Here is a 26,273-nt window from a genome sequence, read left to right on the forward strand (position 1 = left end):
GTTTAAAAAAAAAGTCTCAAACTTTCTTTACTGGAAGAGCATTTTAAAATTGTGTGTTGACATCATCATTCAGGGGATCATTCAGTAATACACAAGCATATTAATATAACTATGAAATGAAGTCCCAGTTACCCGGGGAGGCCTCAGCTTCCTGAGGAAGTAACAATTCTATCTATTAAAAACGACCTGTCGCTGCCACCTAGTGCTGAAATCAAATTGAGGATAATATTTGTGCAATTCACTAGATAACTAATGTGACTTATTAAAGCTGTTTTAGTGAGTCAGTTAAAGCTGTTTTGCTGCCGTTTGTGTTCCACACAGCAAAGACTGCTCACTGTGGAGGTGAGCTACTGTTACATGCAGATCATAACATCCAAGCAAGCTAACAAATCATTTGTTTTTTATCAGTTAAAGTTGCTCTACAGGCCCTAAAATGCATATATATACAGTGGTATTAGTACAAAAATGCCGTCTCCGTGGCGTCTTATAAACAAAGTGTACAGGTAGATTCTCCATGTAGCAGCATTGCAGCTGATCCAACTATTGCTTTTTTTTGTCCAAATTGTCCAGTGGCAGAACTCCAGGAATTGCTCAGGCGCCTTCAGTCCCTTTGTCGAGTCGCCTCAGAAACACAGCATTAAAATGTTCCGCACCCTCAATGGTCCTCGGTCATTGAGAGCCCTTGTCAATCAACCAGGAAATGTCTCCCGTCCTGCAAGAGTGAAACCAGAACTCATCACCATGTGGTCACTCTCCCGCAGCAGTCAGACAGAGACGGGACGTTTCGGTCCGTACTTGCCAAGCCGTGTTAACATCCTGCAGATTTTGTTTGCGCGTGATGAAAGATGAGAGACATGATCAATCAAACAGTCACAGCAACCAAACTTTAGTCAACTATCGTGGTTTATTTCCAGCGGCCCCTGCGTGTGCGACCGTCCATGAAGGTGCCGCTCATGAAGAACTGCACCAAGCAACTCATAATCTTGAATGTGGTGTGTAGTGTTGAGTGATGTGATGTTTACGCCTCATTTGACTATTTCCCTGTGATGTGAGTCACATGTCATGTGATCAGCTGTGCTTTCTTTGAAGCGCCATGCGTTTAAAAGTGCTTCAGAACACAGCAGCTTTTGTAATCAATACTGGAGGAGAGACTTACTCCACATCTCGCTTCTTAATCGTCTTTCCGGACCCTAAGACCTCTGCCACTCTGGACACAATGGGATCATAGTTCATGCTGGCAACAGCCACCACCTCCTCGCCCCTGTGGCCGGAACAGAGAGATGTTAGAGAACGGGGCAAGTTCAGGCAGAAGCAAGACACGTACCTGGTGTAGAACGCCACGAATCTGAGTTCTTCCAGGTCTCCTTGGATGATGACGTCATCAAACCCATCCCCAAAACCTGTCATGCCAATAAGATTTTTCAGAATTTCTCAGAAAATGGTAAACAGATACACAAGGTCAGGTCCTAGTCTTTGTTTTAACTGCTAGGTGGCAGCATAGTCGCTACACTAGGCTGGTAACACCGGCCCATTAAACACAGGCTGTTCATTTTACCTGCGTATCGGATAGTCTTCCCAAACATGGCCGACCAGAAGTAAGGCACAGTTTTGACCTCTGCAGGGCGGCCCATCATGCTGAGAGCAGCCACCCGTCCTGTCAGACAACAGAGACGTGGTAGGAGGGACTCGAGTGACCGCAGTAACTCCAGCACTGACCGTGGACGTGAGCCATTTGCCAGTGAGGGATGTTGACCTTCTTATTGTGACGCGGTGGGAAAGGAAACGTCACCACGTCTCCTCCTGCGAAGACGCCGTCCACATTGGTCTGCATCGTCTGAGTGGAGGGTATTAAACAGTCACCACCAGCACTCTGGGAAGATGCAACGCAAACTAGCCGAAGAACCTTGTTGACTGTGATGAAGCCTCTGGCGTCCATGTGAATGCCACTTTGTTTTAGGAAGCCTGTGGCGGGAACACAGCCTGTGCACGAGAGACATCTTGTTATCGTAAACTACATACACCTCTGATTTTCATCCCACTGGCAGTATTTCATATATAAATCACCAGTCAACAACAATCCAAGTCACGCTCAAGACCTCACCTGCTCCGATGACGCACACGTCTGCACGCAGCACTTTCCCGCTCTTGAGCACCACCTCCTTCAGCTGCAGGGAAACACAAGTCATGATTCTGTTTCAAGTTGTTATATCCCGATCTTATTGATGCTGTACTTACTAGTTTCATTTCATTCGAAGGGCATCCCTATTCCTTCTTAGATTTACTTTGGCCACATGCACATACTTGTTTGAAAATAGGTCAAATAGAATTCCAGAATTCAGCAGATTTACAGTCTTCAAAACCAGCACATCCTCACTCCCACGATGCAATATAGCTGACGTGGGGAAATCGGACTATTACGTACTATACTGACGAAAAGATCAGCGTCCTCTATCTTGGCGCGCGAGGCACAGGGAGACGTTTGGAAGCTCTTTTCACTGAATGATATAGGACGTCAGTTGCTGTCTACAACCCCATACATGGCTCTTCTCCATAGTGATGGTGCCATCAGCCACCGTGACTGAAAGGCATGACTTTTCAAGGGGCTTTAAACAGCAACTGACATGTAACATGTAAAATGAAATAATGCAAAGTTCTACTTTCCCAACATCAATATGGGAGCGAGGATGAGTTGTTCAAAACAGTACAAATGAGTCACTCATTCATGAACTCTTGAGTCATTCTATCTCTACATAGATTAAGCTACACTTTTGACAGATCAAATGCTGAAGATGGAAAATAGTAAATTCGGCAACAAGCTGATTTCCCGGTGAACTTTGCATCGACAAAATGGAAGAGGAGCTGATGCTGTACGATAAAAATAATAAAATTTTATTGAATAGCACCTTTCAGAACGCTGTTCACAAAGTGCTGACTGTTTGCAGGAATTCACGACTCACTTAAAGCGCCTCGGAAGGATCAGATGGACCCATAAAGGGTTTCAAGTCTGCCTCTTTGATCTGCCACGTTGACGTTCCACCAACTTTAGACCCGCCCCCAGCATAGTGACCTACTATTTAATGTGACTTCAGACGGAAGAGGAAGTTGCTTTAGTGGGTGGAAAATAGGAGTCAAGAGTCGGGTTTAGTGTGAGCTTTAACGCTAGCCACTGGGACCAGCTTCCCTCTGGCGTGGGAACCACCGTGAATTGTTCAGTAAAATATCTCTCAACTGTTGCAGCACCAAAATAAAATGCACACATTGAATCTGATGTTATTTTCTTCCCACCATAGAAGAAACAAGAGTCACGTCGAGCTGTTTCTCTCACTTTCGGAATACCTGTCCATGATGCCCAATCATCTCCGACACTTCGTTCAGCATGTAGAACTTGACCCGGTTGGCTTCAAAAAGCTGCCCAAGCAAAACACTTCAGTTAAAGAACCAAACGTGACGGTCTCCTCTTCATTAGCGTGACGGCTCTTTCACCTTCATGATGACCTTCCCCACTTTCTCTCCCAAGGCTTTTTTAAATGGAAGCGTTTCGATGCCAATGACGGAGATGGAGTGAGCTTTGTCAGTCAGAGCTGCTGCCACTTCCATTCCTGCCAGCAGAGGACGCACATTTAACAACCAACATGGTGAAAGTGGTTTAAAATAGAGCAAGAACTCTGTGGAAAAAAATGGCGGCTCGCCAGTTCTGTGAAGTTAAGTCAGGTCCACTGCATTCCTCATGAGATGACAGCAAGTTTCTCACCGATGAAAGATGTCCCCACAATCACGGCGTTCTTGTTATTCGCCAGCCTCGCTATGCTGTTGGCGTCCTCAGGGGTCCTGAGGTGAAACACGTTCCTCACGTCTTTGCCTTTGTAGTTCAACGGTCGGGGTCTTCATCAAAAGAGAATCACAGGATTTTTCTTTATTCACCAGAAGAAATCCATTTCACGGCTCATTCTTTTACTCTCTGACCTGCTTCCTGTCGCAATGAACAGCTTCCTGTACTCCATCTTCAGTCCATCTTCAAAGGTCACGGTTCGGGTTTTAACGTCGATTGCCACGGCCTAAAAGAGGAGTAAAAATATAAAGCTCATTTTGTGTATGCTACTCAGAACCTCTCTTAAACTGACCTCCTTTTCTGTGAGCAGCTCAATGTCGTGCTCTTGCAGGAAGTCCATGGATCGCAGCCTCAGCTGCTCCGCGGTGCTGTCTAAGGACTGAGGGGAACCATGTTAGTGCTGGACACACCGAAATACCCAAATACCACTTTGTTCAAAAAATGCTCTCTGCTTGTGTGTTACTTGAACTGAATCCAGAGCCAGAGATTTATGTGCCTATAGATTCAAGTAAGCACCCTCTGGGCACATAAAGTGCTGCGGCTCAATGCCGTGAAGTTTGAAAGTTGATGCTTCAATAAGTTTATTTCATCATCCTTCATCTATTGCAGACACGACTGGCATGATGACTAAGGATCTTCTTTATTATAGATACGAGATTCTGCATGAGCCTGTTCAGACGTTTTTAAAACCACAGAAACACTGAAGTCGTCCAGTGTTGTTCAAGGCCGCAGAGGGGTGGAGTGGTGGTGAGTACTGCTGCCAGGTCACGCTTTGATTCCAGTTTGGGGCCAAACTGGGTCATGAATGGTGAATTATATGAGTAGTTGAAATGGACTGGCAACCCATCCAGGGTGTCCTCTGCCTCTTGCCCCCAGTGACTAGCTGAACAAGTGGAAGATGATTACTGAATGAATGGAAGAATACGTTCTTTTTCCTACTGTTATTTTATACAGTCTGTTGATGAATTAATAAATAAAAATAAATATATCAATTAATCAATGAATAACAAATAAGTGTATTATTTGTATTTCAAGGCAAATTAAAATAGAGAAGGATGGCTTAAAAGCGGTTGAGAAACACAGCTCTAATGGAGTGAGGGTCTGTGTACAAACCTTACTCAGTTTAGGCCTGTCGTACGGAGGGTGTCTGTCCATGGTGCACATGACGATGCGGTCCGTGAAGCCCTCTTGCCTCAGAGTCTCGGCACACACCAGACCTGCTGGACCTGAGTCACAGACATGCTGCTCAATTGTTTCAAATCAACCGATGATGAAGATTCCGGAGTAAAAGGTCCCACTGACCCGACCCCAGAATGAGGACATGACTGAAGCCGGTGCTGGAGTTGATGACAGCTGAACATCTGGCCATGGCCTTCAACCTCTTCTGTGTCTGAAGAGCCTGTGAGCCAAGGAAATGTTGACAACATAGTCTATTCGTGGCTAAAAGCACGGTGTTTTCATCTTTAAAGTTTCAACTGACATTTTGAAAATGTTCCAGATTTTACTCTTCAAATGATTATGACCACAAATGAAATATTGTGCTCTAAAAGTCTAAGGAGGAAAATATACTGTACACCTCAGGTAAATCAGTCTGATTCTTTTAACAATTATTTTGACACCAAAGAGAGGAAGAAATACAATAAAAATTCAATAAATAAGCGAGTCATAGCTGGGTTCTTGGCCCCACATTCTTTGGGCCTTGCTCCACTGTTACCTGCTTGTTCGCCCGGATGATGACCTTGTCCTTTTCAACTCTGACCTGCAGCAAACACACATAAGCGCTGTGTACACTCTTGGATGAGATGAGATAAGACATAGAATGTGTCACTAGAGCGGTGGGGTCACCTGGAAGGTCGGCAGACTGTCCAGTCCAGGAAAATCCTCGATGTCCCCGGTGGCTATGTTGAAACAGGCACCGTGCCACGGGCAGCGCACGTGTCCTTTGGACAGCACACCTGTAGACAAGCATGCAACACATCAGCTACCATCTGAGGACATTTTTTGAACAACGAAAATAAAATGTGTTGGAGGAGAAACTAGCCTTTGACTAGAGGAGCTCCATAGTGAGGACACTTGTGGCCCAGTGCTGAGAACTCTCCATGCTCTTTGATCAACAAAGCTCTGCCACTTCCCAAATCGACCTCTCGCATCCTGAAAAGCAGCAAAGATTTGTGTGTAAATCCCATTCACACATGATTCAGGTGTGACCCAACAACTCACTGTCCATTCTCCAGATCTTTAACGTGACACACAGAGGCCTCCACGTAGTCCCGGGGCTTGTGGTAGACAGGGAGCGGGGTGGCGTCATCGTCCGAGCCGTGACCCAGAGCCCCGTTAGGTCTACAGTCAGCAAAAGGACTGGCTTTACCGTTCGGCGATAGTCCGTCCAACTCTTTTTCTTTTTCCAGGAGAGAGAGTTCTACTTTTACTTCAACTGCAAGACAGAGAAACTATCTGCTTACAGAATGAGCCACTGAAAAATCAATCCGCTCAAGTCATTGATTCAACTTGTCATGGCTCTTCCTCCGCTTCCGAGGACCAGTTTCCTGCTACTGCATGGATATATTAAGTCTGACAGCTCAAACAAAGGGAAGCAGGAAGTAAACGTCAAGCATCCGAACTAATTCTTGTATTTGAAGCGTTCAATACGTCATGACATCTCACACTCACTTCTCCTCTAACAGCAGACCTCTGGTACCAATTCTTTATCGATGTTGTACTACAACAGCTGGACAGTTGATCTAAGTGAAAGGGTAAATAAGACATTTTAATATTCTTAATTCAGTTACGACAAGTCCACCAGTGAGCTTTTCTTCACGTGAAAAGGCTGTTGTGGAACAGGTTCACACTGCAGTAGCCTGCATCTGTCCAGCAAAAGTGCTGATCCCTGGGTTCTTACTCACTAATCTGGCAGGAATTCTCTCCTGCTGGGAGCGTCTTAATTAAAATCAATGGAAAATCATAATAGTGAGAGCACTTGCTGGAGAAGAAAGCTCCAGAGAGGGAGAGAGAATCTGCTGGAATGACTGTGGATGAGCCAGGCATCAGCGTGTTTCACTGATGGTGCAGCTTCCCGGCATGTAAAGTCACCACCGAAATCAGGCGGTTTATGTTCAACCATGACATTTTCATGTCATGTCTTTCATGTCTAACTTTCTGATATCTCTTTTGTGTTTTGTTTTCATTAGCAGCCTGCTTGCAATTCTTTATTCTTCCATTGAATACACACTACATAGTATTCCTTCGTTCACTCAAATGTCACTTTTAAAAATGTGTTTTAATGTCTATTTTTAACTTAATATTTGGCAAACATTCTTTTATGTTTCCTTTTAACAATGCACATTATTTTCACAGGTTAAAATATTAAACATTGTATACTTCAAACTTCATTTTTCTGTTTTGTTCTTGAGATACAATAATGTGACTTTTTCTTATTAAGTGATATTAAAAAATCGGGACAGTGCAGTAAATGAAATGGTAACAAAGTATGTTGTCTTTCAGAAAAAAGAGATAGGCATGTTGAAGGTTTTCAATTTTTTTTTTGCTTGCAGAAAATGTGTAATGAATTCTTGCTTGAGAGTAGTTTTAGGAATTGGACCTGCCAAACTGTTATTTCTGGAGATGTTTATCCCCATCTCTTTTTAACATACTTAAATTCAATAAGTGAATACCAACAATACTGCCGCACTGTACCAAATTTGTTTTTTAACAGCCTAAATGAGACAGTTTTGGTGTCCATTTTGAAATTTTTGTGGGTCCATTTCTGCTTGCTTCCACCTCAGGTGTTGAATTGAACAAAGGTAGTTTATATCTCAAACATATTTTTGGTCATATCATCCTCATACGTTTTTTGTGTTCATCTTGTTTTCAGACCCTGGAGGAACATGTCGTGATGTTGTGTTTCACATACAGATCCATCCTTTTCACCAAATGACACAAATGTTGAATTTCTATCCATAAATATTTTCTCTGCTTTTCCCAATCCGCATCCACATGCTACACTTAATCAAAGATGTCAGTGCTGCAGTGTATAGACTGTTAAGATGCACCAGGGGGCAGAAAAACTTGTGCACCTGTAAATTTATATTCATGCATCAATGTATAATCCTCCGGACCAAGATGCCACAGAGAGCATTAAAATTCCTCCTCCGCAAAACACTTAAAAGCAAACCGAGCTGTGAGAGGACATGTGTAACAGGATTTGGAGGCGGCAGGCAAAAGAATTGAAAGGGAACTGGCTGCACTGGTTTATAAGCATGTTGCATTGAATATGCTAAGACAAATCCAGACTGTTGTTACCTGGTTTGAGTTTGGAGAAGCATCCTCCCATGTTGCACCCAGGTCTTCAGGGCCAGTGAGTGGGAGAGGGGGGAGAAGAGTTGAAGACGCGGGGTCAGAGCTGATCTTGGTCAATGCAGAGGTAGAGACAACACATGACTAAGGATGTGAGCGCCTGCAGGTCCAGGTCAGCCATCGCACACCTCATCCCCTCCACATCATCTGCATAGATGCAGCAAACATGTCAACGACACACCCTCCTTCAACAGCCACGTCATGAATGTGTCTGTCATTCAAGACTCAGCAGACTATACAAAAAGTGACTCATCCTCTGTGGTCACCTGTCAGTGGTCGTGCTCACACACATATTTATCTTTGTTCATGCATGTTCCATGCGGAAGCTGTTAAATATTAACCGCACTCCGCCACCTATTAACTTTCCCGTCACACTGTGCTTTAAAGGGAGGCCGGGGCCTCTTGAGTTTCTAAATCCCTCTTGTTTTGTTGCCACGTCGCCCTCACTTTTCCTCATGCTCTGGTATTTCACTCACACATACAGCGAAGCGGCGGCGGGTTTGAGCCCGTCAGGTGAAGCTTCATGGAGAGATCTATCACCATGTTGAACGTCTGAGCTGGAACCCAAAAGGCTGTTTGATATTCAGAGCACATCTTAATGTCCTTGAACTGGAGGAAAACACACATGCGTGGTGTTGAATGGAGAGCTGCTTAGTGAACTTCCAGAGTGGAAAGATCTCAGGCAGATCAGCAGAATCTCAACTTGGTTTTCCAGGGTGGATGTGATGTCATCGTTTCTTTCTGGTTTTAACTTGAAATTTTCACAGTATATTTGAGCCCTGTTCCAACCAAAATGTCTGCTACATTTCCTTGCTGTCTGACATTGTTGTTCAGCTTGTTATATATTATATATCAATGGAAAAAACAAAACACCTGTGTAAAGCCAGATATACTTCTGTTCATGTTAGGGGCCAATTCAAAATGGTGTCCCTTACCATTTGGTATACACCCGCACACATCCTCAATTTGAAGTATTTTGGACTGTGGGTAGAAACTGAAGTGCCTGGAAAGGCAAACGCCACATAGAAAGGGCCCATGTTATCCTGTCTGAGAACCATCTTGCTTTGAGGCTGAAGCACTGACCACTGCCCTCCTGTGCGGTGCCCCTTTCTTATTTATTTCATGTTTACAACTTCATCCAAGCAAGCCAGGGTTAGACGCAGCTGTCATCGGGGAGGAGGACATATAATGAATGCAGTCGGATATCACAGAAAAAATACAGACGCAGAGACAGCCATCATTTCATTCAACCTTTTGAGCTGGTTGTATTATGAATGTTATACAATTTTAATGATAGGAGTTTTGCACAGAATGATGCTTTTTTATCCGTCAGATTAACTTTTCCATTTATGTTTTTTAAATGTGCTCACCATTTTGCAACAAACACCCTGTGTATATACTGTTTTATTTGATTTCTCTTTATTTTCTGAGTGTTTAAAGCTGATTTTCTCACTGTCTAAATGTATAACTTTTCTGTCTCATCAGACTTAGCTGTCTCCCACGATGACACAGTCCAAACTGTTAAATGAAACGTATTGAGGGAGACTGTAGAGGAACATATTGATATCTAGGTGAAAACCATTCCACGGATGCATACTTAAATTCCCTGTAACTTTTCCCCCAATTGAGGTCAAGGACCAGATTTAGGATTAATAAGTTAAGAGGTCATAAGAGTGTTGATGTGGTCACATTTTGGATACAATCTTAACCTGTTTTGTCTTTCAAATTCACGATAGTCATTAAGGAAACAAGTTCTTAGTGATCATTTATTAGAAAAACAGAGCACTTGAGATGAAAGCTCTATAATAACTACTGACTTATAAACTCCAGAGTTCACCCTGATCCGACTCACACTGCAGATTAATAGATGTGTCATAAAGAGCAACATTACCGATAGATATGGGTTTTACATTCAGCGCTGGGACAATGAGATGAACAACAGTTTGGATGGCAGGACTGGTGGAGTCCCAGTAAAGCGGAGCTTTGCAGTTCAAAACCAAAGTAGGCTAAGCAGATTTATTTCCTCAAAACATATGACGCAGATCCCTCAGCGTTGGGCCTGTCCCCAAGCAGTGCTAATAATCCTGCCAGCAAACAATCTGTCCGCCACACGCGCTTCCATTCCAGTTACAGGAATGCCGGCAGAGATTGACTGAGCAACAGCAAGGAGCCGGTTAGGAATGCTGAACCACCAGCGTTCACAGACGTGAAGACAGGACAACGGAAGCATGTCAGATGGGGGATTTAAAAAAATGTTGATCAGAGAGGACAGGTGTCTTCTGATACGCATGCAGTAACTTGGTCACGTCTTTTGTAAAGTAACCAATAGCATCATAGGAGATAGTTTGCCTTTTCCATTTTTACAATGAACATCATGAACATCAACCAACAGCTTCTTGAACCTAAAGATTGAATCTCAAGTATTGTACAGCAAAGATCATCTCACATGTGTGAGAGTTGCCGACAGGCTGCGATGTCAGTTTCATACAAAAGATGAGATCTTTTTTGTTGTAACCAGTGGCTCTCTCAAGGTCGAGGAATAAGTGGACGTCTCTTCTTATTCTTTTACAGAAAAGACGACCCATAGATAGATAGATAGATAGATTTGCTTTCACAACAGCCAAAATATCTTGATTTAAAAACAACGGAAAAGACGAATCTTTACGAAAACCATCGGGAAAAGATATCAATGTTTTCCCAATCTTCTTCTTCTTCTGAAGCGCTTCCTTGCTCTTGCGCGGCAGGTCTGTTGGCTCTCAGTTAAACATTACAGCCTTCTGATCCTCCGCTGATAAGGCCCATCACAATCTGGCAGAATATTGGGCCACGCCTCCTTTACCCCCACGTTTCTGATAAGTCCCCTGATTGCGTAAAGGGAAAAGCAGTCTTTTGTTTACTTGTTATTTAACATTCAGGAAGTCACTTAACAACTTTACTTAATAAGATTTTTATTTTCAGACAGCATGGTTGAAAATGCAGTTTGCTCCTTATGTTCAATAACTGGGTGATATCTGCAGTACAAAAGGCTCACCGCAGCAGTGAAGTTGTTAAATTCACAATATCTTATATTACATTTTTATGAGTTACTGAATGATGTGGTAATCCATGGTAATCCTGGACGGTAAAAAGACCTCCTGTCCATGTCAGATCCCTCAGCAATGATATGAACATTAGCATCACAATTCCGAACATTATGAACGTATGCAGCGTGATTTAAGAAAGGAAACTTCACTTTTTTTATTTCAATTTCATCAGATATAACCAAAGATTATAATCCAGCTCACCAGACCAGGAGTAGTTGTACAGCAGGTGCACGCGAGTCCTGTTAAAGTCCCTGGAGTTGAGTTTCTCCTGGAGAGTCCAGCAGCATAGTGAGTCCCAGAGCAGTTCTGTCCCTCCTGAATTATTCCAGTGTCCCGCTACACACTGCTGTTTTCTACTATGCAGCAGAGGTTCTGGAGTGTTAATGTGTGTGTGTGTGTGTGAGAGTGTGTGAGCCCCCCCCTCAGCAGCAGACTGAGCCGGCCGGTCGTGGGAGTTGCTCTATTTCACAAATGCAGCACAGAAGACCTCCGCCAGTTTCAGGGCTGTATGCAGTATTGATGGAGTTGCTGAGGGGATGCTAACGCAGCATGAATCGCCCTGGTCTCTCTCTTTCTCTCCCTCCTCTCTTCTGTCTTTCCCCCCCTCCTCCCCTTCAAAGGGTACAATCAGATATGACGGACCAGACCTGCCAGTTCAGCCCGATCAAAGTTGGGCTGCTGGTGTGACCAGAGCATCCACCAACGTGCTGCTGCAGGACTCCCCCCTCCACTGAAGGACGCGCAAGAACTAGCCATCAGGTTCCTGCAGATGCTGAATCAGCTCTCTTTGTGTCACCACGTCTTGCTTAAAAGGAACGGCAGGGAAATAAATTACTGGGGAAAAAAGGTTGGTGCTGGATTAGAAAGACAAACCTTCGTATAGAAATAATCTCCAAAAATATGTCCATTGAATATGCAGCCACACATTATGAAAGCACAGGGATTAGGAAATTCCTGCACTGGAAACAAGGAAATCTGGCAGTTTCTGTTCACCTCAGGCAGCTCTCAATCAACAGCCCAAGATGTTCTCAAGCCAGAGTGATGTCCATACAGAGGAAGCACCATGGCTCTCCCACCAACCATATCTCTGAGCCACCTGAACCAAGTGCAAATGCTAATGCAGCACAATACAAAAGTTCCCTCAAAAAAATCCAAAAAGAGATTGTAAGAGTTTAAATATCACAGACCACTGATAAGTTGTAGGCCCCCACTGCCCTGGGAGCCATGAGTTTTATTTTTTATTTGTGAGGTCAGAGAAAAATTCAATATAACTAATAAATAATAAATAAAATAATATACAAGCACATTTAAGTTAAGTTAAGTTTAAGTTAGTCTGTCTTATTTTCTTACATTCTAACATGCTCCTTAAACTTTTATTTGTTTTTTTTATCATTTACTTATTTTTATTATTATTTGTATTTTTTTTCTCAATTAATTTGGAGTGTATGTAATTGTATTGTTGTGTGTATTCTGTATTGTAAACTTCCATTACTGATTGCGTTCTTTATTTTGATTGTATATTTTCTTGAATATGTCAAATTGAAATAAATTAATAAAAAAAAAAAGTCCGTGTGGAGTAACAGTAGTGACGTCGTCGACCCCTACTTACTCCCGCACGTGCGCAAAACCGTTACTGTAGCTTTCCCGGATCCTATAGTGACAGGTGTAACTAGAGAGGAGCTGGAAATGGCAGTGAAGAAGAAAAAGTGCGATATATAAAGCATGTGCAAACCTCAAAATATAGGATGCATTAAACCATATTAAAATATAGCTCATTATTAAGGCTTTAATGTGACAAAACAACGGCAATGAAGTGCAGTTCATGCACACGCTAACGCACTCGTTAGTGACCTCTAGAGGACGGAAAAATGTCTCTACGTAGTGGACATGTGATTTCGGTCCATTTTAGCCGACCTGTTTGGATAACAACAGTCGAGCAAGCACATCTGTCAAGTTGTTTGACGCCTTGTGTCTTTGATCGCGTGTTGATCACTCATGCAGGAGCCGCTGAATTCACTCATTCACCAAGGTTGAAACTAAACCAACTCAATGTGACCTCGTACCAAAGACCACCCATGAGTTAAAGAAATGACTAGGAGAGGATGTAGCGAGGACTCGCAGCCAAGTCCCTCCCCGAAGTGAAACTCTACACAGCAAAGCGGCAGGAATGCAAGTCTTCCTCAGCTCAGCAGATCAAGTCTCAACTCCTTGAAATTTAACCGCAGATTCTTTATTGTTCACATAATTTATGCAGGTTGTTTTAATCGAAAAACCGACAGTTGCAGTGAGGACTGATGGAGCATGAAAAAGATCTCACAATGAACCCAGATGTGCTTTTCTTGGTGCACAAACATGCCTCGACTTGACCTCAGTGCTACAGAATCTCAGTCTTCATGTATTGTTGGCTGCTCTTCTTCACGTCGGGGCTCAGCGGCTGCTGTTCGTAGTCGCCCATGCACACTGCCACGAAGAAGAGGCTCCCTCCGATGACCAGGGCCAAACCCCCAAACCATCCGGAGAACATGGCCTCTCCGTACTCCCAGCGAGGCATCACGTCAGGAAAACCTTCATCCCAGAACTCCACCACCGTGGTGTAGGCCAGGATGGAGACTGGCGTGAGAGTGGTCAGACCCGATACCCAGGACAGAACCCCAGCCAGGATCAGGAGCCCTCTCTTCACCCCCGGCTGGCCTGAGAACATTATGACTCCATCAAGTCCGGGAACGGCTGCCAGCAGAGCAAAGCCTCCAAAGATGATGGAGACCAGCATGAGAACTCTGGAGATCTGCAGGTCCAGAGGAAGATCCAGAATAGAGTCGTACGCTTTACACTGCACCCCCACCTCCTCGGTGTAGACACAGGCGTGCCAGAGTCCCGAGTACCAGTTCTCCAGTTCATTCAGGTCCGAGTTCATGGTCTTCCACAGTGGAAGGAAAGTGGTGACCAGAGAGGTCACCAGACCCCCAGAGGTCACAAACAGAGCCGTCCTTTGCATCATTTTCGTGGTGAGTAAAACCATCTTCATCCGTCGAAGCTCCTGACTCAGTCTGATCTGCTCTCTTGGTGAGCAGGTGCAGGATCTGAGGGGGCGGAGTTGCCCGACCCACCTGCTGAGGTGGACTTCTTCAGGCATCTCACAAGGAAATCAAGTCTGAGGTCCAATAACAGGCACACTGTTGTGTACCGTCACAGTGAACAAGGCCGCTCTTATTGAAGGAACCCAGCCTTGTGTTCTTTATGCCTGTTCAGGTGTGTGTGTGCGCGCGCATGTGTGTGTGTGTGTGGAGTCAGTAGCAAAGAGGGAAAGCAGTTAAGGAATCATATGATTTGGTCGAGGTGTGGTGGTTTGGATCCCTGCAAGTGACTCAAAAATACCTTGATCAAAACACTTAACTCTTCTCTTTGGCTTCTCCAGTGTCCAGATGACCAATGGAACTCAGTGTTCACTGCACTGAAGCCCCTTCCAAATGCCTTCCCCCTCTTGGAGTCCAGTTGCACACAATCTGCAAAGGAAAATGGTGCCTCCAATTTATATGTTTTATTAACCATGATTTAAAGACGCATGGAGCAAAGTGCTCTTTTACGGTCATGGACAGAGAAAAGCATTTATATCAGTGTCGAAGATGATGAAGACCTGAAACACAACAAAGCATTGTTGCCATTCATCAGCTGTAGAGCCAAGGAAACTGAAACCTGTGGAGGTCACCGCTGGTTTATCAGCAGGTCAGGGATCGACCTTCAGATGCTGAGATTTCAAAGCCACCAAGTTGCTATACAATGTCTTCAGTTAAGAATTAGAAATATGAGTCATCACTGCCAAGCCTGTGGCGATGTGCTCTGCAGAGTCCTGGGGCATGAGCAAGATTTTAAAATCTGTCTTATTGTTAGATTTTGTCTTATATATGCCTAGGAAATCCAGTAAGGAAATTTTAAGTACTTTAAGTAAATAGTAAGAGAATTCAGTATTTATAAACATATTTATTGGTCACTAAGAGCAATTATTTCCTAACTCATTTTAAGATATATATATATATATGTATATATATATACATATACTGTCTATAAACTTGGGGGGCAAATCAATGCCGATTTCAATGCACATACTGTAGTCGGCTGAAAGTTGAATTCAAGACCCAAAACGTACTGCAATGAAAACCAATTTCACCGAGAAAAGTAGATGTTGAGGTTCAACTCCATTTCAAACACGAGACAAGACATTTCACCAGTAAAACAGTCAGCTATATCAATTATTAAAAGTATGACAAATGAAGTCTGCAACATAGTTTCTGAAATTTTATTGATGGCTTAATACATATGATTTGTAACATGGAATCTGCGGATACATGATAAGCCACAGTGATACATAGATAGAAGAGCGACACGCTGGTCTGGTTACCATTACAAGGGAGGCACAGGAGAAAAGGTGCGAGAATGAACTGTTTCCAGATAGATGAGTGTTATTCATACAGCTCCATAGTTAACTGTGTCAACAGCATTCGGATGTGGGGGTGGACCTTGCACAGCCACACTACACTGCTGAAGCATAAAATGAAGCGGTAGCATGAGAACAAAGAAAAGAGTAAAAAGCTCTGTACAAAATAAATAAAGACAACGGGAAACACTGCAGAGTGGGAGAGCTGTAGAGGCACACTTAACATCCTCAGGAGGGAATGACAACAGGAAGTGACATCAGAGAGGAAAAGCTCTCCTAAATGTCGGAGCCCATCTCAGCACACTGCTTGTCAGATATGTGAGTAGCTAGCGACTCAATGATGTCCAACAGCAGCAGCTGGCTGAGAGACCGCAGGTTGGGCAGCTTGGAAACCTTCAAAGAGGAGGAGAGCAGCAGAAATTAAAAATGAACCCAAGACAAATGAGTCAAAACAACGTTAACTGAGAAATGAAGAGCTTGAAAACGTGAGCAACAAAACGTCAACACGTGAAGCAACGAGTGGCCGCGATTTCTTAAGACAACAAAGACGGATCACTACTTCGGTATGAGGTGCTTGTTCAGCCGGGGTCCCCGCCACTCGCAGGCCAAGGGGGTCAAGCCTCCCGCCAAGATGACGTGACTACAGGGTTAGCTCAGCTGCACCGAGCGGGCAGCAAACCCCCAACACCTCAGACACGAGCCCACGCACCTTAATGAACTGGTGGACAATAATGTGCAGGCAGTGCTTCTTCATGTCCAGAGCCTGAGTCTTATCAGCCGCCTCCAGAATCTGTCGGCAGGAAACGTTCAAGTGGTGGATCGAATGATGGCAACCGGTGAGACTGTGTGAGCTATATATAATACCTGCAGGACATTCTCCACCGTCACGTTCATCTCCAGGTTCTGCTTGCAGTAGGCCTGAAGTCGGTTGTTTGAGAAGCCGTAGTAGTACGGCGCAGCAAAGAGATAGCTATTTTCAAGGTCAAGGAGAAGAGTTTGAGAACAAACTTCAGGAAATACACTCAGGAATGTTGAAATATGACGTCAAAAAGATACAGCGAATCCTCAGGAGGCATGTTGACATCGCCATAGTAGATGTAGCGCAGCATGGACTCAAACGCTTGTTTACTGGGAACCATCTCGCCGATGGAGATGTTCACTTGGCCATCCTCGGGCATGAAGGAGCGGAACATGGCCTCAAAGTAACTGCAAAGGAGTCAGTGGTGTTAAACATCATCTCATTGACAACAGCAGTGGATCTGCGGACCTGGACCGTGCTGCCAGTATGGCTTTATGAGCAGGACGTGGGTGACCGTCCAGGAGGAGGATGATGTCGCAGAATTCCAGACCACCTCCCTCCAGGTACGCCTTCATGTCCTGGACCAGAGACGTGCCGATGTCCACGGGTTGGTCCGAGTACAGTCTGGGTGGAGGCTGCTGCTTCCTCCTCACGATCTCTACTATCAGTGGAGTGGACAGATGCTCAAACTCCTTGGTCATGATCACCTGGTTGTAGTGGGACTCTTTCACCACAAAATTAAGGCAATGCTCCTGTGAACACGGGCAAGGAGAAACATGACGATCACGTGGACGCATAGCTTCCTCCTCCGTTATGTTGCCACAAGAGGGCAGTATAAACGCATTTACCTTCAACTGATCCAGTTGCAGCTTGTCGGCGTTCTCGCACACACTGAGAACGTTCTGCAGGTCGACAGACGCCTCGATGTACTGCACACACAGCTGCTCCAGGCGTGAGAGTTTGAAGCTCAGTGCCAGCTTGTAAACATCCATGATGAGAAGAACATCCTGAACATGACCTAGCAGGGAAACAAAGACACATGGGGCCGATCCACTGATGCTTTGAGGGGGGACCAGAGCAAAGAGTTAGTACCTCTCCGAGGGTACTGGATCTTGTCTGTGTAGAGGAACTGCATCAGAACTTCAAAAGGCTGCGCTTCTGCTTCTCTGATCGATACCTCAAGCTGCGGCTGCCTGCTCGACAGTCTGCTGCCCGATGGGATGTCTCTCGCTCCTGCAGCTGCTCCTTCATCACCTTCCCCACCATTCTCCTGCTTGGTCTTCTGCAGAGTAACAGACAGCACCGATTGTATTCAAGCTGACAGAACAGTTCCCAAGCTATTCAACTAACAAGTTTTAACTGACTGAAAAGAAACCACAGTCCCCACCTGACGCTGTCTGTCTCGAGCTTGCAGGATTTTCTTTCGCAGCCACTGGCATCTTGCAGTAACAATGGCTATGTGACCCAGAACCCGCTCCTCTCTCTGAACAGAAGATAATCTCACTGGCGAGCTGACGACAGAATTCCTAAGATCAGCCACGAGAAGGAAAACTCACCTCGCCCAGGATGAACTCCACATCGCAGAACTGGCGGTTCTCCCACAGTTTACCATAGTCTTCATGGAGAGTGCATTTTGGATAGCAAGAGAACTGAAGAACAATAAAGAAAGTATCATGAGAAGAGCAGTGGCTCTGCCAACACACAGTGCCACTTCTTTAATGCTTCAAACTAAAAGGATATAAATAAATATAAACCATGTAGGACATGAGAAGTGCAACTCTGTTTTAAAGGGGTCAAAATCGCTGCTTTAGTTGACTTGTTCACATGTCAAGATGTGTTGAAACAAAATCTGATAACAGAAATTCACCATACAAACAATGTAAGAGTGAAAGCATGAAGCTTTTGGTTTGGTCATTTATTTGTCACAGTGACTTCTTAACAGTTTGGTGGCGCCAAAATTGTGAGAGGCAACATGGCGGCATTTAGATCAGCCATGCAAATACACTGCCTGATGTAGTTACTACTTTACACAAGCAGATGGCGAACCCCGGTAACTTTAATCAGAGCAACATTGGAGGGTGTGTTTCTATCAAGGTTTTGAAGTAAAAGGAAGTTGGAAAACAGATCCTCAACATGGAGAAAAAAGGCAGTTCTAGGTACGCAGCAGGAGCAAAATATGGAGCAATCTACAGTATATGCTCTGATGGGGATCATACAGTGGGACAGAAGGTTGGTGGGGAAGAATGTTCGCCATTGCAGCTCCACGAGAGGCACATTCAAGAGGCAATTCACGGTAAAAACACAATAATGTAGGGAGCATGAATGTAAAAAGAAACCACAGAAAGAGCAGCAAACAGCATTAGTGGTAGATGCAGCTGCTGTGTTTACAGTCCTACTGTAAAAGATATTGTTGTTGCTTGAGAACTGACAAAGCATGTCACCAGTGAATCAGATAAACAACTGTCAAAGTTATGTCACTAATAATGATTTACTCCTGTCCCGAGCTTTACAGCTTCATCGCTAACCGTTTTCAAGCTACAGCCTCTCAAAATAATAAATATCACAGTTGAGAAGTTCACAGAAAAAACTCTGGTGCCAAGAATTAAGATCCAAACCTGGAATCTGTACATCTCTCCGCTGCGAACGTTGTTATCAACGGTGCCTCCGAAGATGTACATGGCGTCGTGAATCACTGCAGCCGCATGGAAAAGTCTCCCGCTGGGCATCTAGGGAAGATTGACAGGGGAGAAGCATATTATTTTTTATGCTGCGCTTCAACAGCTCACATGGGTACAAACAAAAACATTCTATAAATAACACAGATTACAAAATGGGAAAAACCACTAAATGCTTCTTCTCCTGTGTTGTACTTACCTCACTATCGAGACTTGGCTGGATCACCTCCCAGGTCTGAGAGTCCACATCGTAGCAGTGCAGCTCATTGGGCAGAGTGTTGTCAGCAGCGCCTCCAAATACATACAGATGGCGGTCAAAGGCGACCATGGTGTGGCCATAACGCCGCTGTGGAGGAGGCGGAGACCCTCGCAGCAAGTGCTCTGTCGGGATGCGTGTCCACCTAAAAAATATAGATTAAACATCAGTGACACTGGGTTCAGTAAAGAGATGGGAAGACATGGTGAACTCACATGTGACCCTTGAACTCAAACTGAAAAAGGTTGTTGGTGATCTTGGCACCACTTTGACCAGAAAACACGAACATCTTGTCCCGACACACAGCGACAGGGAAGTTGCAGCAGGATGGAGGAATCTCACCACTCTGGTCAATCTGAGGGACAAAGACCATGACACATTAAACCTGGGATTCTTTACTTTGTTTGGATTCATGCTCTTATTATTTAATATGAACTGGCCTCTTCCCAACAGGCATGATCTCGATCCTGCAGGCTGATGGTCCACATGTCATTCAGCCTGTCAGTCCAAAGACACTACCATTAGTTTAAAGCCAGTATGAGGCAAAATAAATCATTTGTAAAGAACACATAACTATGATGTACCTTGCATTCCCATCATAGCCAGCGAATATCCACAATTTATCATTGTAGACTGTTGCACCATGAGCAGACCGAGCAACTGGCAAACTGAATCATACAACAAGACATGAGCAGACCATAACTGATGGAAACAGATCCATAAATATCCAGCAGTAGATAACAAACATAGAGGAACTTAACATTGCAAAACTCACCTCCCCTCCACTTTCCACTCTGTCCACTGTCCTGTAGCAAACTTGTATTCAAAAAGATCATTTTTGTTTTTCAGGTTGGAGTTCGAGTAGATGTCCCCAGTGTAGCCCCCTGCACACATGTGTGAAACAGAGTTGATCATTTGACCAAAGACACTGGATGATTGATTCACATAAAGATGAATATCTTACCGAACACAAACATGCTGCTCCCATACACCACAGCTGAGTGGTGGTAGCGGGGGGCAGGTGGGATTCCTGTGGTAAAGGCTCTGAGAAATAAAGCACATTCATGCATTAGGTGTCAAAAGTCCAGAGTCAAACGTTACAGAAACTAAGTGGAACCTTACCTACACCAGGAGCAATCCTTCACATCAAAGCGGAGAAGGTCATTTAGCATGTTCTTCCTGTGTGGGGTCACATTTTACATTACATTATAGTCAACATCTGGAAACATAATAGAAAAACCAAAAGTATTCCTCACCCATTGTCTCCACCAAACACATAAATGGCATCCTTGTATGCCACGACTGTGTGCTTGCTACGCCTGCAGAAAGTCAAAATAAGATAGGTATGACTTATATATTATACACTGTCAGAGCCTGGAAACCACCAGACTCATATCGCAGACCGTGACGTTTACTAACATTAGTCTTTCTAATGCAACTAACGTACCTTGCACCAACGAACTCGTCACATGGAGGCAGTCTTCTCCATCGATGGACAGTCTCAAAGGGACCAAAGTTGAGTGTTAAGTATTCCACGCTGTCAGAGCAGCTGTGGTCGAAGTCAACACTCGGGGCCACTTTAGTGGATTTAAGGGACATTATCGTTTTACCTCCGGTGTGCTGCCGGTTCTCACACCCTCTCTTTTACCGAGCGATCTTCAGTTGTGGTTGATCCCTTCATATTGAAAAGTCAAGTTCGCTAACCTGCCCGGAAGATTAACTTTCTGCCGAGGATCACAGTCTTCCGTGTGGTGTTTCGTCAAGCTACCTTTATGCTAACCGGCGAAATAAAACGAGTTATATTTTAAACTAGTTATATTTATAATTCAGCGGCTTAAAATCAATTCCAATGTGTCACAAGAGCAGCAGTTTGCAAAATATGCAACGCAAAGTCTACCAAAACAACTGTCATCAAAGTGCGCAGTCGCAGACCACGCCTGGTGCTCTGAACTCACTACCGCCATCAAGTGGGAGGAAGACTATAAAGCAGTATATTGCATGGCATTGCAGGGGAGAGCTGCGGATCCAGTTGAGATATTCGAAGCCTCTTCTGGGATCGTCGGCACAAGGGCGGGTACCTGCTGCTCATCTGATCCTTCCACCAACAGCGATCTACGGATGATATAAAGAATGTGCCCAACCGAACAATTTGTTTCATACCCGGCCCAAACTGTCAACACAAATCCTGTGACTGGCATCACGCTAGCCCGCGATCTACAAATACCCATCTCGCCAGCCCACAAAAAAAACCATGCGCGTCTATTTGTGCCGATACGGTAGCGACTCCGTAAGCGCCAGTAAAGGGTAGTTGTGTGTTACGGAGATGATAAATATTATTAAATATTATATAAAATATATTATATAAATAAATATGATTAAGAACACATATTACAAAAACCACAAGAGGTGAGTTTGGAGTGTTTTTACTGTAGAATTCTGAAATAAATTGACTTTATGTACTGTAATAACATGTATATTATAAAAGAAATTATATAAAATAAACCAAAAGAGGTTAGTGAAATCTTTCACTGCATTCCTGTTCAGGGTGGTCTACTCTACTATCCCTGTGAGTTTGGAGTGTTTTTACTGTAGAATTATGAAATAAATAGACTTCATGTACTCTGACAACATGGATATTAATAAGAAATTATATAAAAAAAACTACAAGAGGTTAGTGAAATCTTTCACTGCATTCCTGTTCAGGGAGCTCTGCTCTACTATCCATGTGAGTTTGGAGTGTTTTTACTGTAGAATTATGAAATAAATTGACTTTATGTAATGTAATAATATGTATATAATGAAAAAAATTATATAAAAAAAACTACAAGAGGTTAGTGAAATCTTTCACTGGATTCCTGTTCAGGGAGCTCTACTCTACTATCCCTGTAAGTTTGAAGAGTTTTTACTGTAGAATTATGAAATAAATCCACTTTATGTACTGTAATAACAAGTATATTATGAAAAAATTATATTAAAAAAACTACAAGAGGTTAGTGAAATCTTTCACTGGATTCCTGTTCAGGGAGCTCTACTCTACTATCCCTGTAAGTTTGAAGAGGTTTTACTGTAGAATTCTGAAATAAATTGACTTTATGTACTGTAATAACATGTATATTATAAAAAAATATTTATAAAAAAAACTACAAGAGGTTAGTGAAATCTTTCACTGGATTCCTGTTCATGGTGGTCTACTCTACTATCCCTGTGAGTTTGAAGAGTTTTTACTGTAGAATTATGAAATAAATTAACTATGTATTGTAATAACAAGTATATTATGAAAAAATTATATTAAAAAAACTACAAGAGGTTAGTGAAATCTTTCACTGGATTCCTGTTCAGGGAGCTCTACTCTACTATCCCTGTAAGTTTGAAGAGTTTTTACTGTAGAATTCTGAAATAAATTAACTCTATGTTTTGTAATAACATGTATATTATAAAAAAATATTTATAAAAAAAACTACAAGAGGTTAGTGAAATCTTTCACTGGATTCCTGTTCAGGGAGCTCTACTCTACTATCTCTGTGAGTTTGAAGAGTTTTTACTGTAGAATTATAAAATAAATCCACTTTATGTACTGTAATAACAAGTATATTATGAAAAAATATTTATAAAAAAAACTACAAGAGGTTAGTGAAATCTTTCACTGGATTCCTGTTCATGGTGGTCTACTCTACTATCCCTGTGAGTTTGAAGAGTTTTTACTGTAGAATTATGAAATAAATTAACTATGTATTGTAATAACAAGTATATTATGAAAAAATTATATTAAAAAAACTACAAGAGGTTAGTGAAATCTTTCACTGCATTCCTGTTCAGGGAGCTCTACTCTACTATCTCTGTGAGTTTGGAGTGTTTTTACTGTAGAATTATGAAATAAATTAACTCTATGTATTGTAATAACATGTATATAATGAAAAAAAATATTTAAAAAACTACAAGAGGTTAGTAAAATCTTTCAATGGATTCCTATTCATGGTGGTCTACTCTACTATCCCTGTGAGTTTGAAGAGTTTTTACTGTAGAATTATGAAATAAATTGACTTTATGTACTGTAATAACATGTATACAATGAAAAAATTATATTAAAAAAACTAAAAGAGGTTAGTGAAATCTTTCACTGCATTCCTGTTCAGGGAGCTCTACTCTACTATCTCTGTGAGTTTGGAGTGTTTTTACTGTAGAATTATGAAATAAATTAACTCTATGTATTGTAATAACATGTATATAATGAAAAAAAATATAAAAAAAACTACAAGAGGTTAGTAAAATCTTTCACTGGATTCCTGTTCATGGTGGTCTACTCTACTATCCCTGTGAGTTTGAAGAGTTTTTACTGTAGAATTATGAAATAAATTAACTCTATGTATTGTAATAACATGTATATAATGAAAAAAAATATAAAAAAAACTACAAGAGGTTAGTGAAATCTTTCACTGGATTCCTGTTTAGGGAGCTCTACTCTACTATCCCTGTGAGTTTGGAGCGTTTTAATTTGTAATTACAAAATAATTACACCTTATGTCATAATAACACGTGCATAAAAAAAGGGCCTAGTGAAATGTCACTGGATTCGTGTTCAAGGTGCTATTCTCTACTTTCCCTGTGAGTTTCAAGAGTTTGTAAAACACCTTATGTCATGTAGCAACATGCACAGTAGGAGTCATTTAAGAAAACCAGAGCCACTAAAGAAAGTCATTTAAGAAAACCACAAGAGGCAAGTCAATTTTTTTCCACTGGATTCATGTTTAGGAAGTGCTTGGCTACTCGCCCACGGAATTTGTGTACTTTTTACTTTGCAATTCTTGCAGTGACTTTTTTTAATTGTTTTGACTGTTGGTTCCAAAAAACGGAAAAATGACTACTCCCAAACACAACTTACCTCTCACTTACGAATCCAGTGACATTTCACTAGGCCCTTTTTTTATGCACGTGTTATTATGACATAAGGTGTAATTATTTTGTAATTACAAATTAAAACGCTCCAAACTCACAGGGATAGTAGAGTAGACCACCATGAACAGGAATCCAGTGAAAGATTTTACTAACCTCTTGTAGTTTTTTTTATATTTTTTTTCATTATATACATGTTATTACAATACATAGAGTTAATTTATTTCATAATTCTACAGTAAAAACTCTTCAAACTCACAGGGATAGTAGAGTAGACCACCATGAACAGGAATCCAGTGAAAGATTTCACTAACCTCTTGTAGTTTTTTTTATAAATATTTTTTCATTATATACATGTTATTACAATACATAGAGTTAATTTATTTCATAATTCTACAGTAAAAACACTCCAAACTCACAGAGATAGTAGAGTAGAGCTCCCTGAACAGGAATGCAGTGAAAGATTTCACTAACCTCTTGTAGTTTTTTTAATATAATTTTTTCATTGTATACATGTTATTACAGTACATAAAGTCAATTTATTTCATAATTCTACAGTAAAAACACTCCAAACTCACAGGAATAGTAGAGTAAAGCTCCCTGAACAGGAATCCAGTGAAAGATTTCACTAACCTCTTTTGGTTTATTTTATATAATTTCTTTTATAATATACATGTTATTACAGTACATAAAGTCAATTTATTTCATAATACTACAGTAAAAACTCTTCAAACTCACAGGGATAGTAGAGTAGACCACCCTGAACAGGAATCCAGTGAAAGATTTCACTAACCTCTTTTGGTTTATTTTATATAATTTCTTTTATAATATACATGTTATTACAGTACATAAAGTCAATTTATTTCATAATACTACAGTAAAAACTCTTCAAACTCACAGGGATAGTAGAGTAGAGCTCCCTGAACAGGAATCCAGTGAAAGATTTCACTAACCTCTTGTGGTCTTTTTTTAATAATATCCATATTTTTACAGTGTTTAAGCTGTATTTTTGTTTTAAAAAACGTTGAAGACACTTTCTTGAAATACATAACGTCTATTTATCATCTCCGTAACACACAACTACACTTTACTGGAGCTTACGGAGTCGCTACCGTAACGGCACAAATAGACGCTCATACTTTTTTTTGAGTGGGCTGGCGAGATGGGTATTTGTAGCTCGCGGGCTAGCGTGATGCCAGTAATCCTGTGTGTAGGTTTCTGTTGTGAGACCAGCACCTGGTATCATCGTGTCTCTTCTCAACAGGTGGTAGCGTTCTGTTTCTGACTGAGCTCGTTTGATGTTTCTTTAGTGGGGAATGCTTGCAATATACTGTGTGATTCGCAAACCAAATATTTGTTACAGCAAGTAGACAAAGTTAATCATATTTAACCGTTATTATTATTATTCATCTTAAAGAAAAGGTATAGCGAAAGAGGATCATGACAAAATTAAATGTATTATTTTATTTTTAATGGACTGGAATTCAACAGCTTCCTTCAAACCCTGGTAAATATTGTTCGTTGTTGAGCATAAAATCGGCGCTGGTTAAATCTGAATTACATTACAGCAGAATTCATTTGGAACAGACCTAGGCAGCACTGCTGAGGGAAACAAACCTGCATTGCAGTTAGTCATATTTAAATTAGGGGTGGGATTCGATTAAAAAAAAAATCTAGTTAATTAGAGAATTTGTAATTAATTAATCTCAATTAATCGCAGTTTAATGGTATAAGAATATTTGGCACAAGAAGCCACATTTTTCAATTTGAATGAATTTGGTATATTACTGAGTCAAATGATGGACCCATACATACATTTAAACAACAAAATATTGTTTATTTTGCATCAGTTTGACAATAGCACAATATATCACGATGGTGTCTATATTCAATTTTTATATCACCTTTTTTAAACTAAAGCGCTTTTAATGTCTTGAAAATATTTCTATAAGAATT

At 42.0% G+C, this 26,273-nt stretch overlaps 3 protein-coding genes across 9 annotated transcripts; all 3 read right to left on the minus strand.

Moving 5' to 3' along the window:
• Window positions 1-12: 12 nt before the first annotated feature.
• LOC128762305 (apoptosis-inducing factor 3) lies at window positions 13-11,754 on the minus strand. 7 transcript variants are annotated; one of them, XM_053870476.1, is made up of 21 exons: window positions 11,467-11,754; window positions 8,129-8,172; window positions 6,050-6,169; window positions 5,871-5,980; window positions 5,675-5,784; window positions 5,544-5,588; window positions 5,132-5,228; window positions 4,943-5,055; window positions 4,122-4,208; window positions 3,964-4,055; window positions 3,752-3,882; window positions 3,484-3,599; window positions 3,337-3,408; window positions 2,102-2,165; window positions 1,904-1,980; window positions 1,717-1,834; window positions 1,556-1,654; window positions 1,325-1,400; window positions 1,157-1,261; window positions 796-816; window positions 13-712 (listed from the first exon to the last, which is right to left on the minus strand). In XM_053870476.1, exons 2-21 carry the CDS (start codon window positions 8,149-8,151, stop codon window positions 670-672), a joined length of 1,719 nt encoding a protein of 572 aa, XP_053726451.1. In that variant the 5' UTR covers window positions 8,152-8,172; window positions 11,467-11,754; the 3' UTR covers window positions 13-669. The 7 variants fall into 7 exon arrangements, with proteins under 7 accessions (XP_053726451.1, XP_053726446.1, XP_053726450.1 ...); XM_053870471.1 differs by having other exon boundaries at window positions 6,050-6,263; XM_053870475.1 differs by having other exon boundaries at window positions 8,129-8,329.
• Window positions 11,755-13,639: 1,885 nt separating this feature from the next.
• On the minus strand, window positions 13,640-14,284 carry cldn26 (claudin 26). Its single transcript, XM_053871537.1, has one exon. The coding sequence runs from the start codon at window positions 14,282-14,284 to the stop codon at window positions 13,640-13,642; it is 645 nt and encodes a 214-aa protein (XP_053727512.1).
• Window positions 14,285-15,553: 1,269 nt separating this feature from the next.
• lztr1 (leucine-zipper-like transcription regulator 1) lies at window positions 15,554-21,582 on the minus strand. Its single transcript, XM_053870579.1, has 19 exons — window positions 20,875-21,582; window positions 20,684-20,746; window positions 20,550-20,606; window positions 20,392-20,471; window positions 20,203-20,311; window positions 20,012-20,095; window positions 19,868-19,925; window positions 19,643-19,782; window positions 19,371-19,572; window positions 19,112-19,222; window positions 18,053-18,145; window positions 17,884-17,979; window positions 17,589-17,778; window positions 17,345-17,514; window positions 16,965-17,248; window positions 16,754-16,903; window positions 16,562-16,667; window positions 16,407-16,487; window positions 15,554-16,090 (listed from the first exon to the last, which is right to left on the minus strand). The coding sequence occupies exons 1-19, from the start codon at window positions 21,024-21,026 to the stop codon at window positions 15,974-15,976; spliced, it is 2,343 nt and encodes a 780-aa protein (XP_053726554.1). The 5' UTR covers window positions 21,027-21,582; the 3' UTR covers window positions 15,554-15,973.
• Window positions 21,583-26,273: the final 4,691 nt, after the last annotated feature.

The sequence above is a fragment of the Synchiropus splendidus genome, chromosome 7 (assembly GCF_027744825.2).
Source record: "Synchiropus splendidus isolate RoL2022-P1 chromosome 7, RoL_Sspl_1.0, whole genome shotgun sequence".
NCBI classification, from domain to species: Eukaryota; Metazoa; Chordata; class Actinopteri; order Syngnathiformes; family Callionymidae; genus Synchiropus; species Synchiropus splendidus.

Coding starts and splice junctions, on each gene's coding strand:
- lztr1 (XM_053870579.1), bottom strand. CDS start 21,026: ATGTCCCTTAAATCCACTAAAGTGGCCCCGAGTGTTGACTTCGACCAC. Junction 20,472..20,549: donor AAGGATTGCTCCTGGTGTAG/GTAAGGTTCCAC, acceptor TTTATTTCTCAG/AGCCTTTACCACAGGAATCC. Junction 16,668..16,753: donor ATGCCTCCTGAGGATTCGCT/GTATCTTTTTGA, acceptor CCTTGAAAATAG/CTATCTCTTTGCTGCGCCGT.
- LOC128762305 (XM_053870471.1), bottom strand. CDS start 8,159: ATGGGAGGATGCTTCTCCAAACTCAAACCAG. Junction 5,785..5,870: donor TGGAGCTCCTCTAGTCAAAG/GCTAGTTTCTCC, acceptor GCTTGTCTACAG/GTGTGCTGTCCAAAGGACAC. Junction 4,056..4,121: donor AGCTGCTCACAGAAAAGGAG/GTCAGTTTAAGA, acceptor CTCCTCTTTTAG/GCCGTGGCAATCGACGTTAA.
- cldn26 (XM_053871537.1), bottom strand. CDS start 14,284: ATGGTTTTACTCACCACGAAAATGATGCAAAGGACGGCTCTGTTTGTG.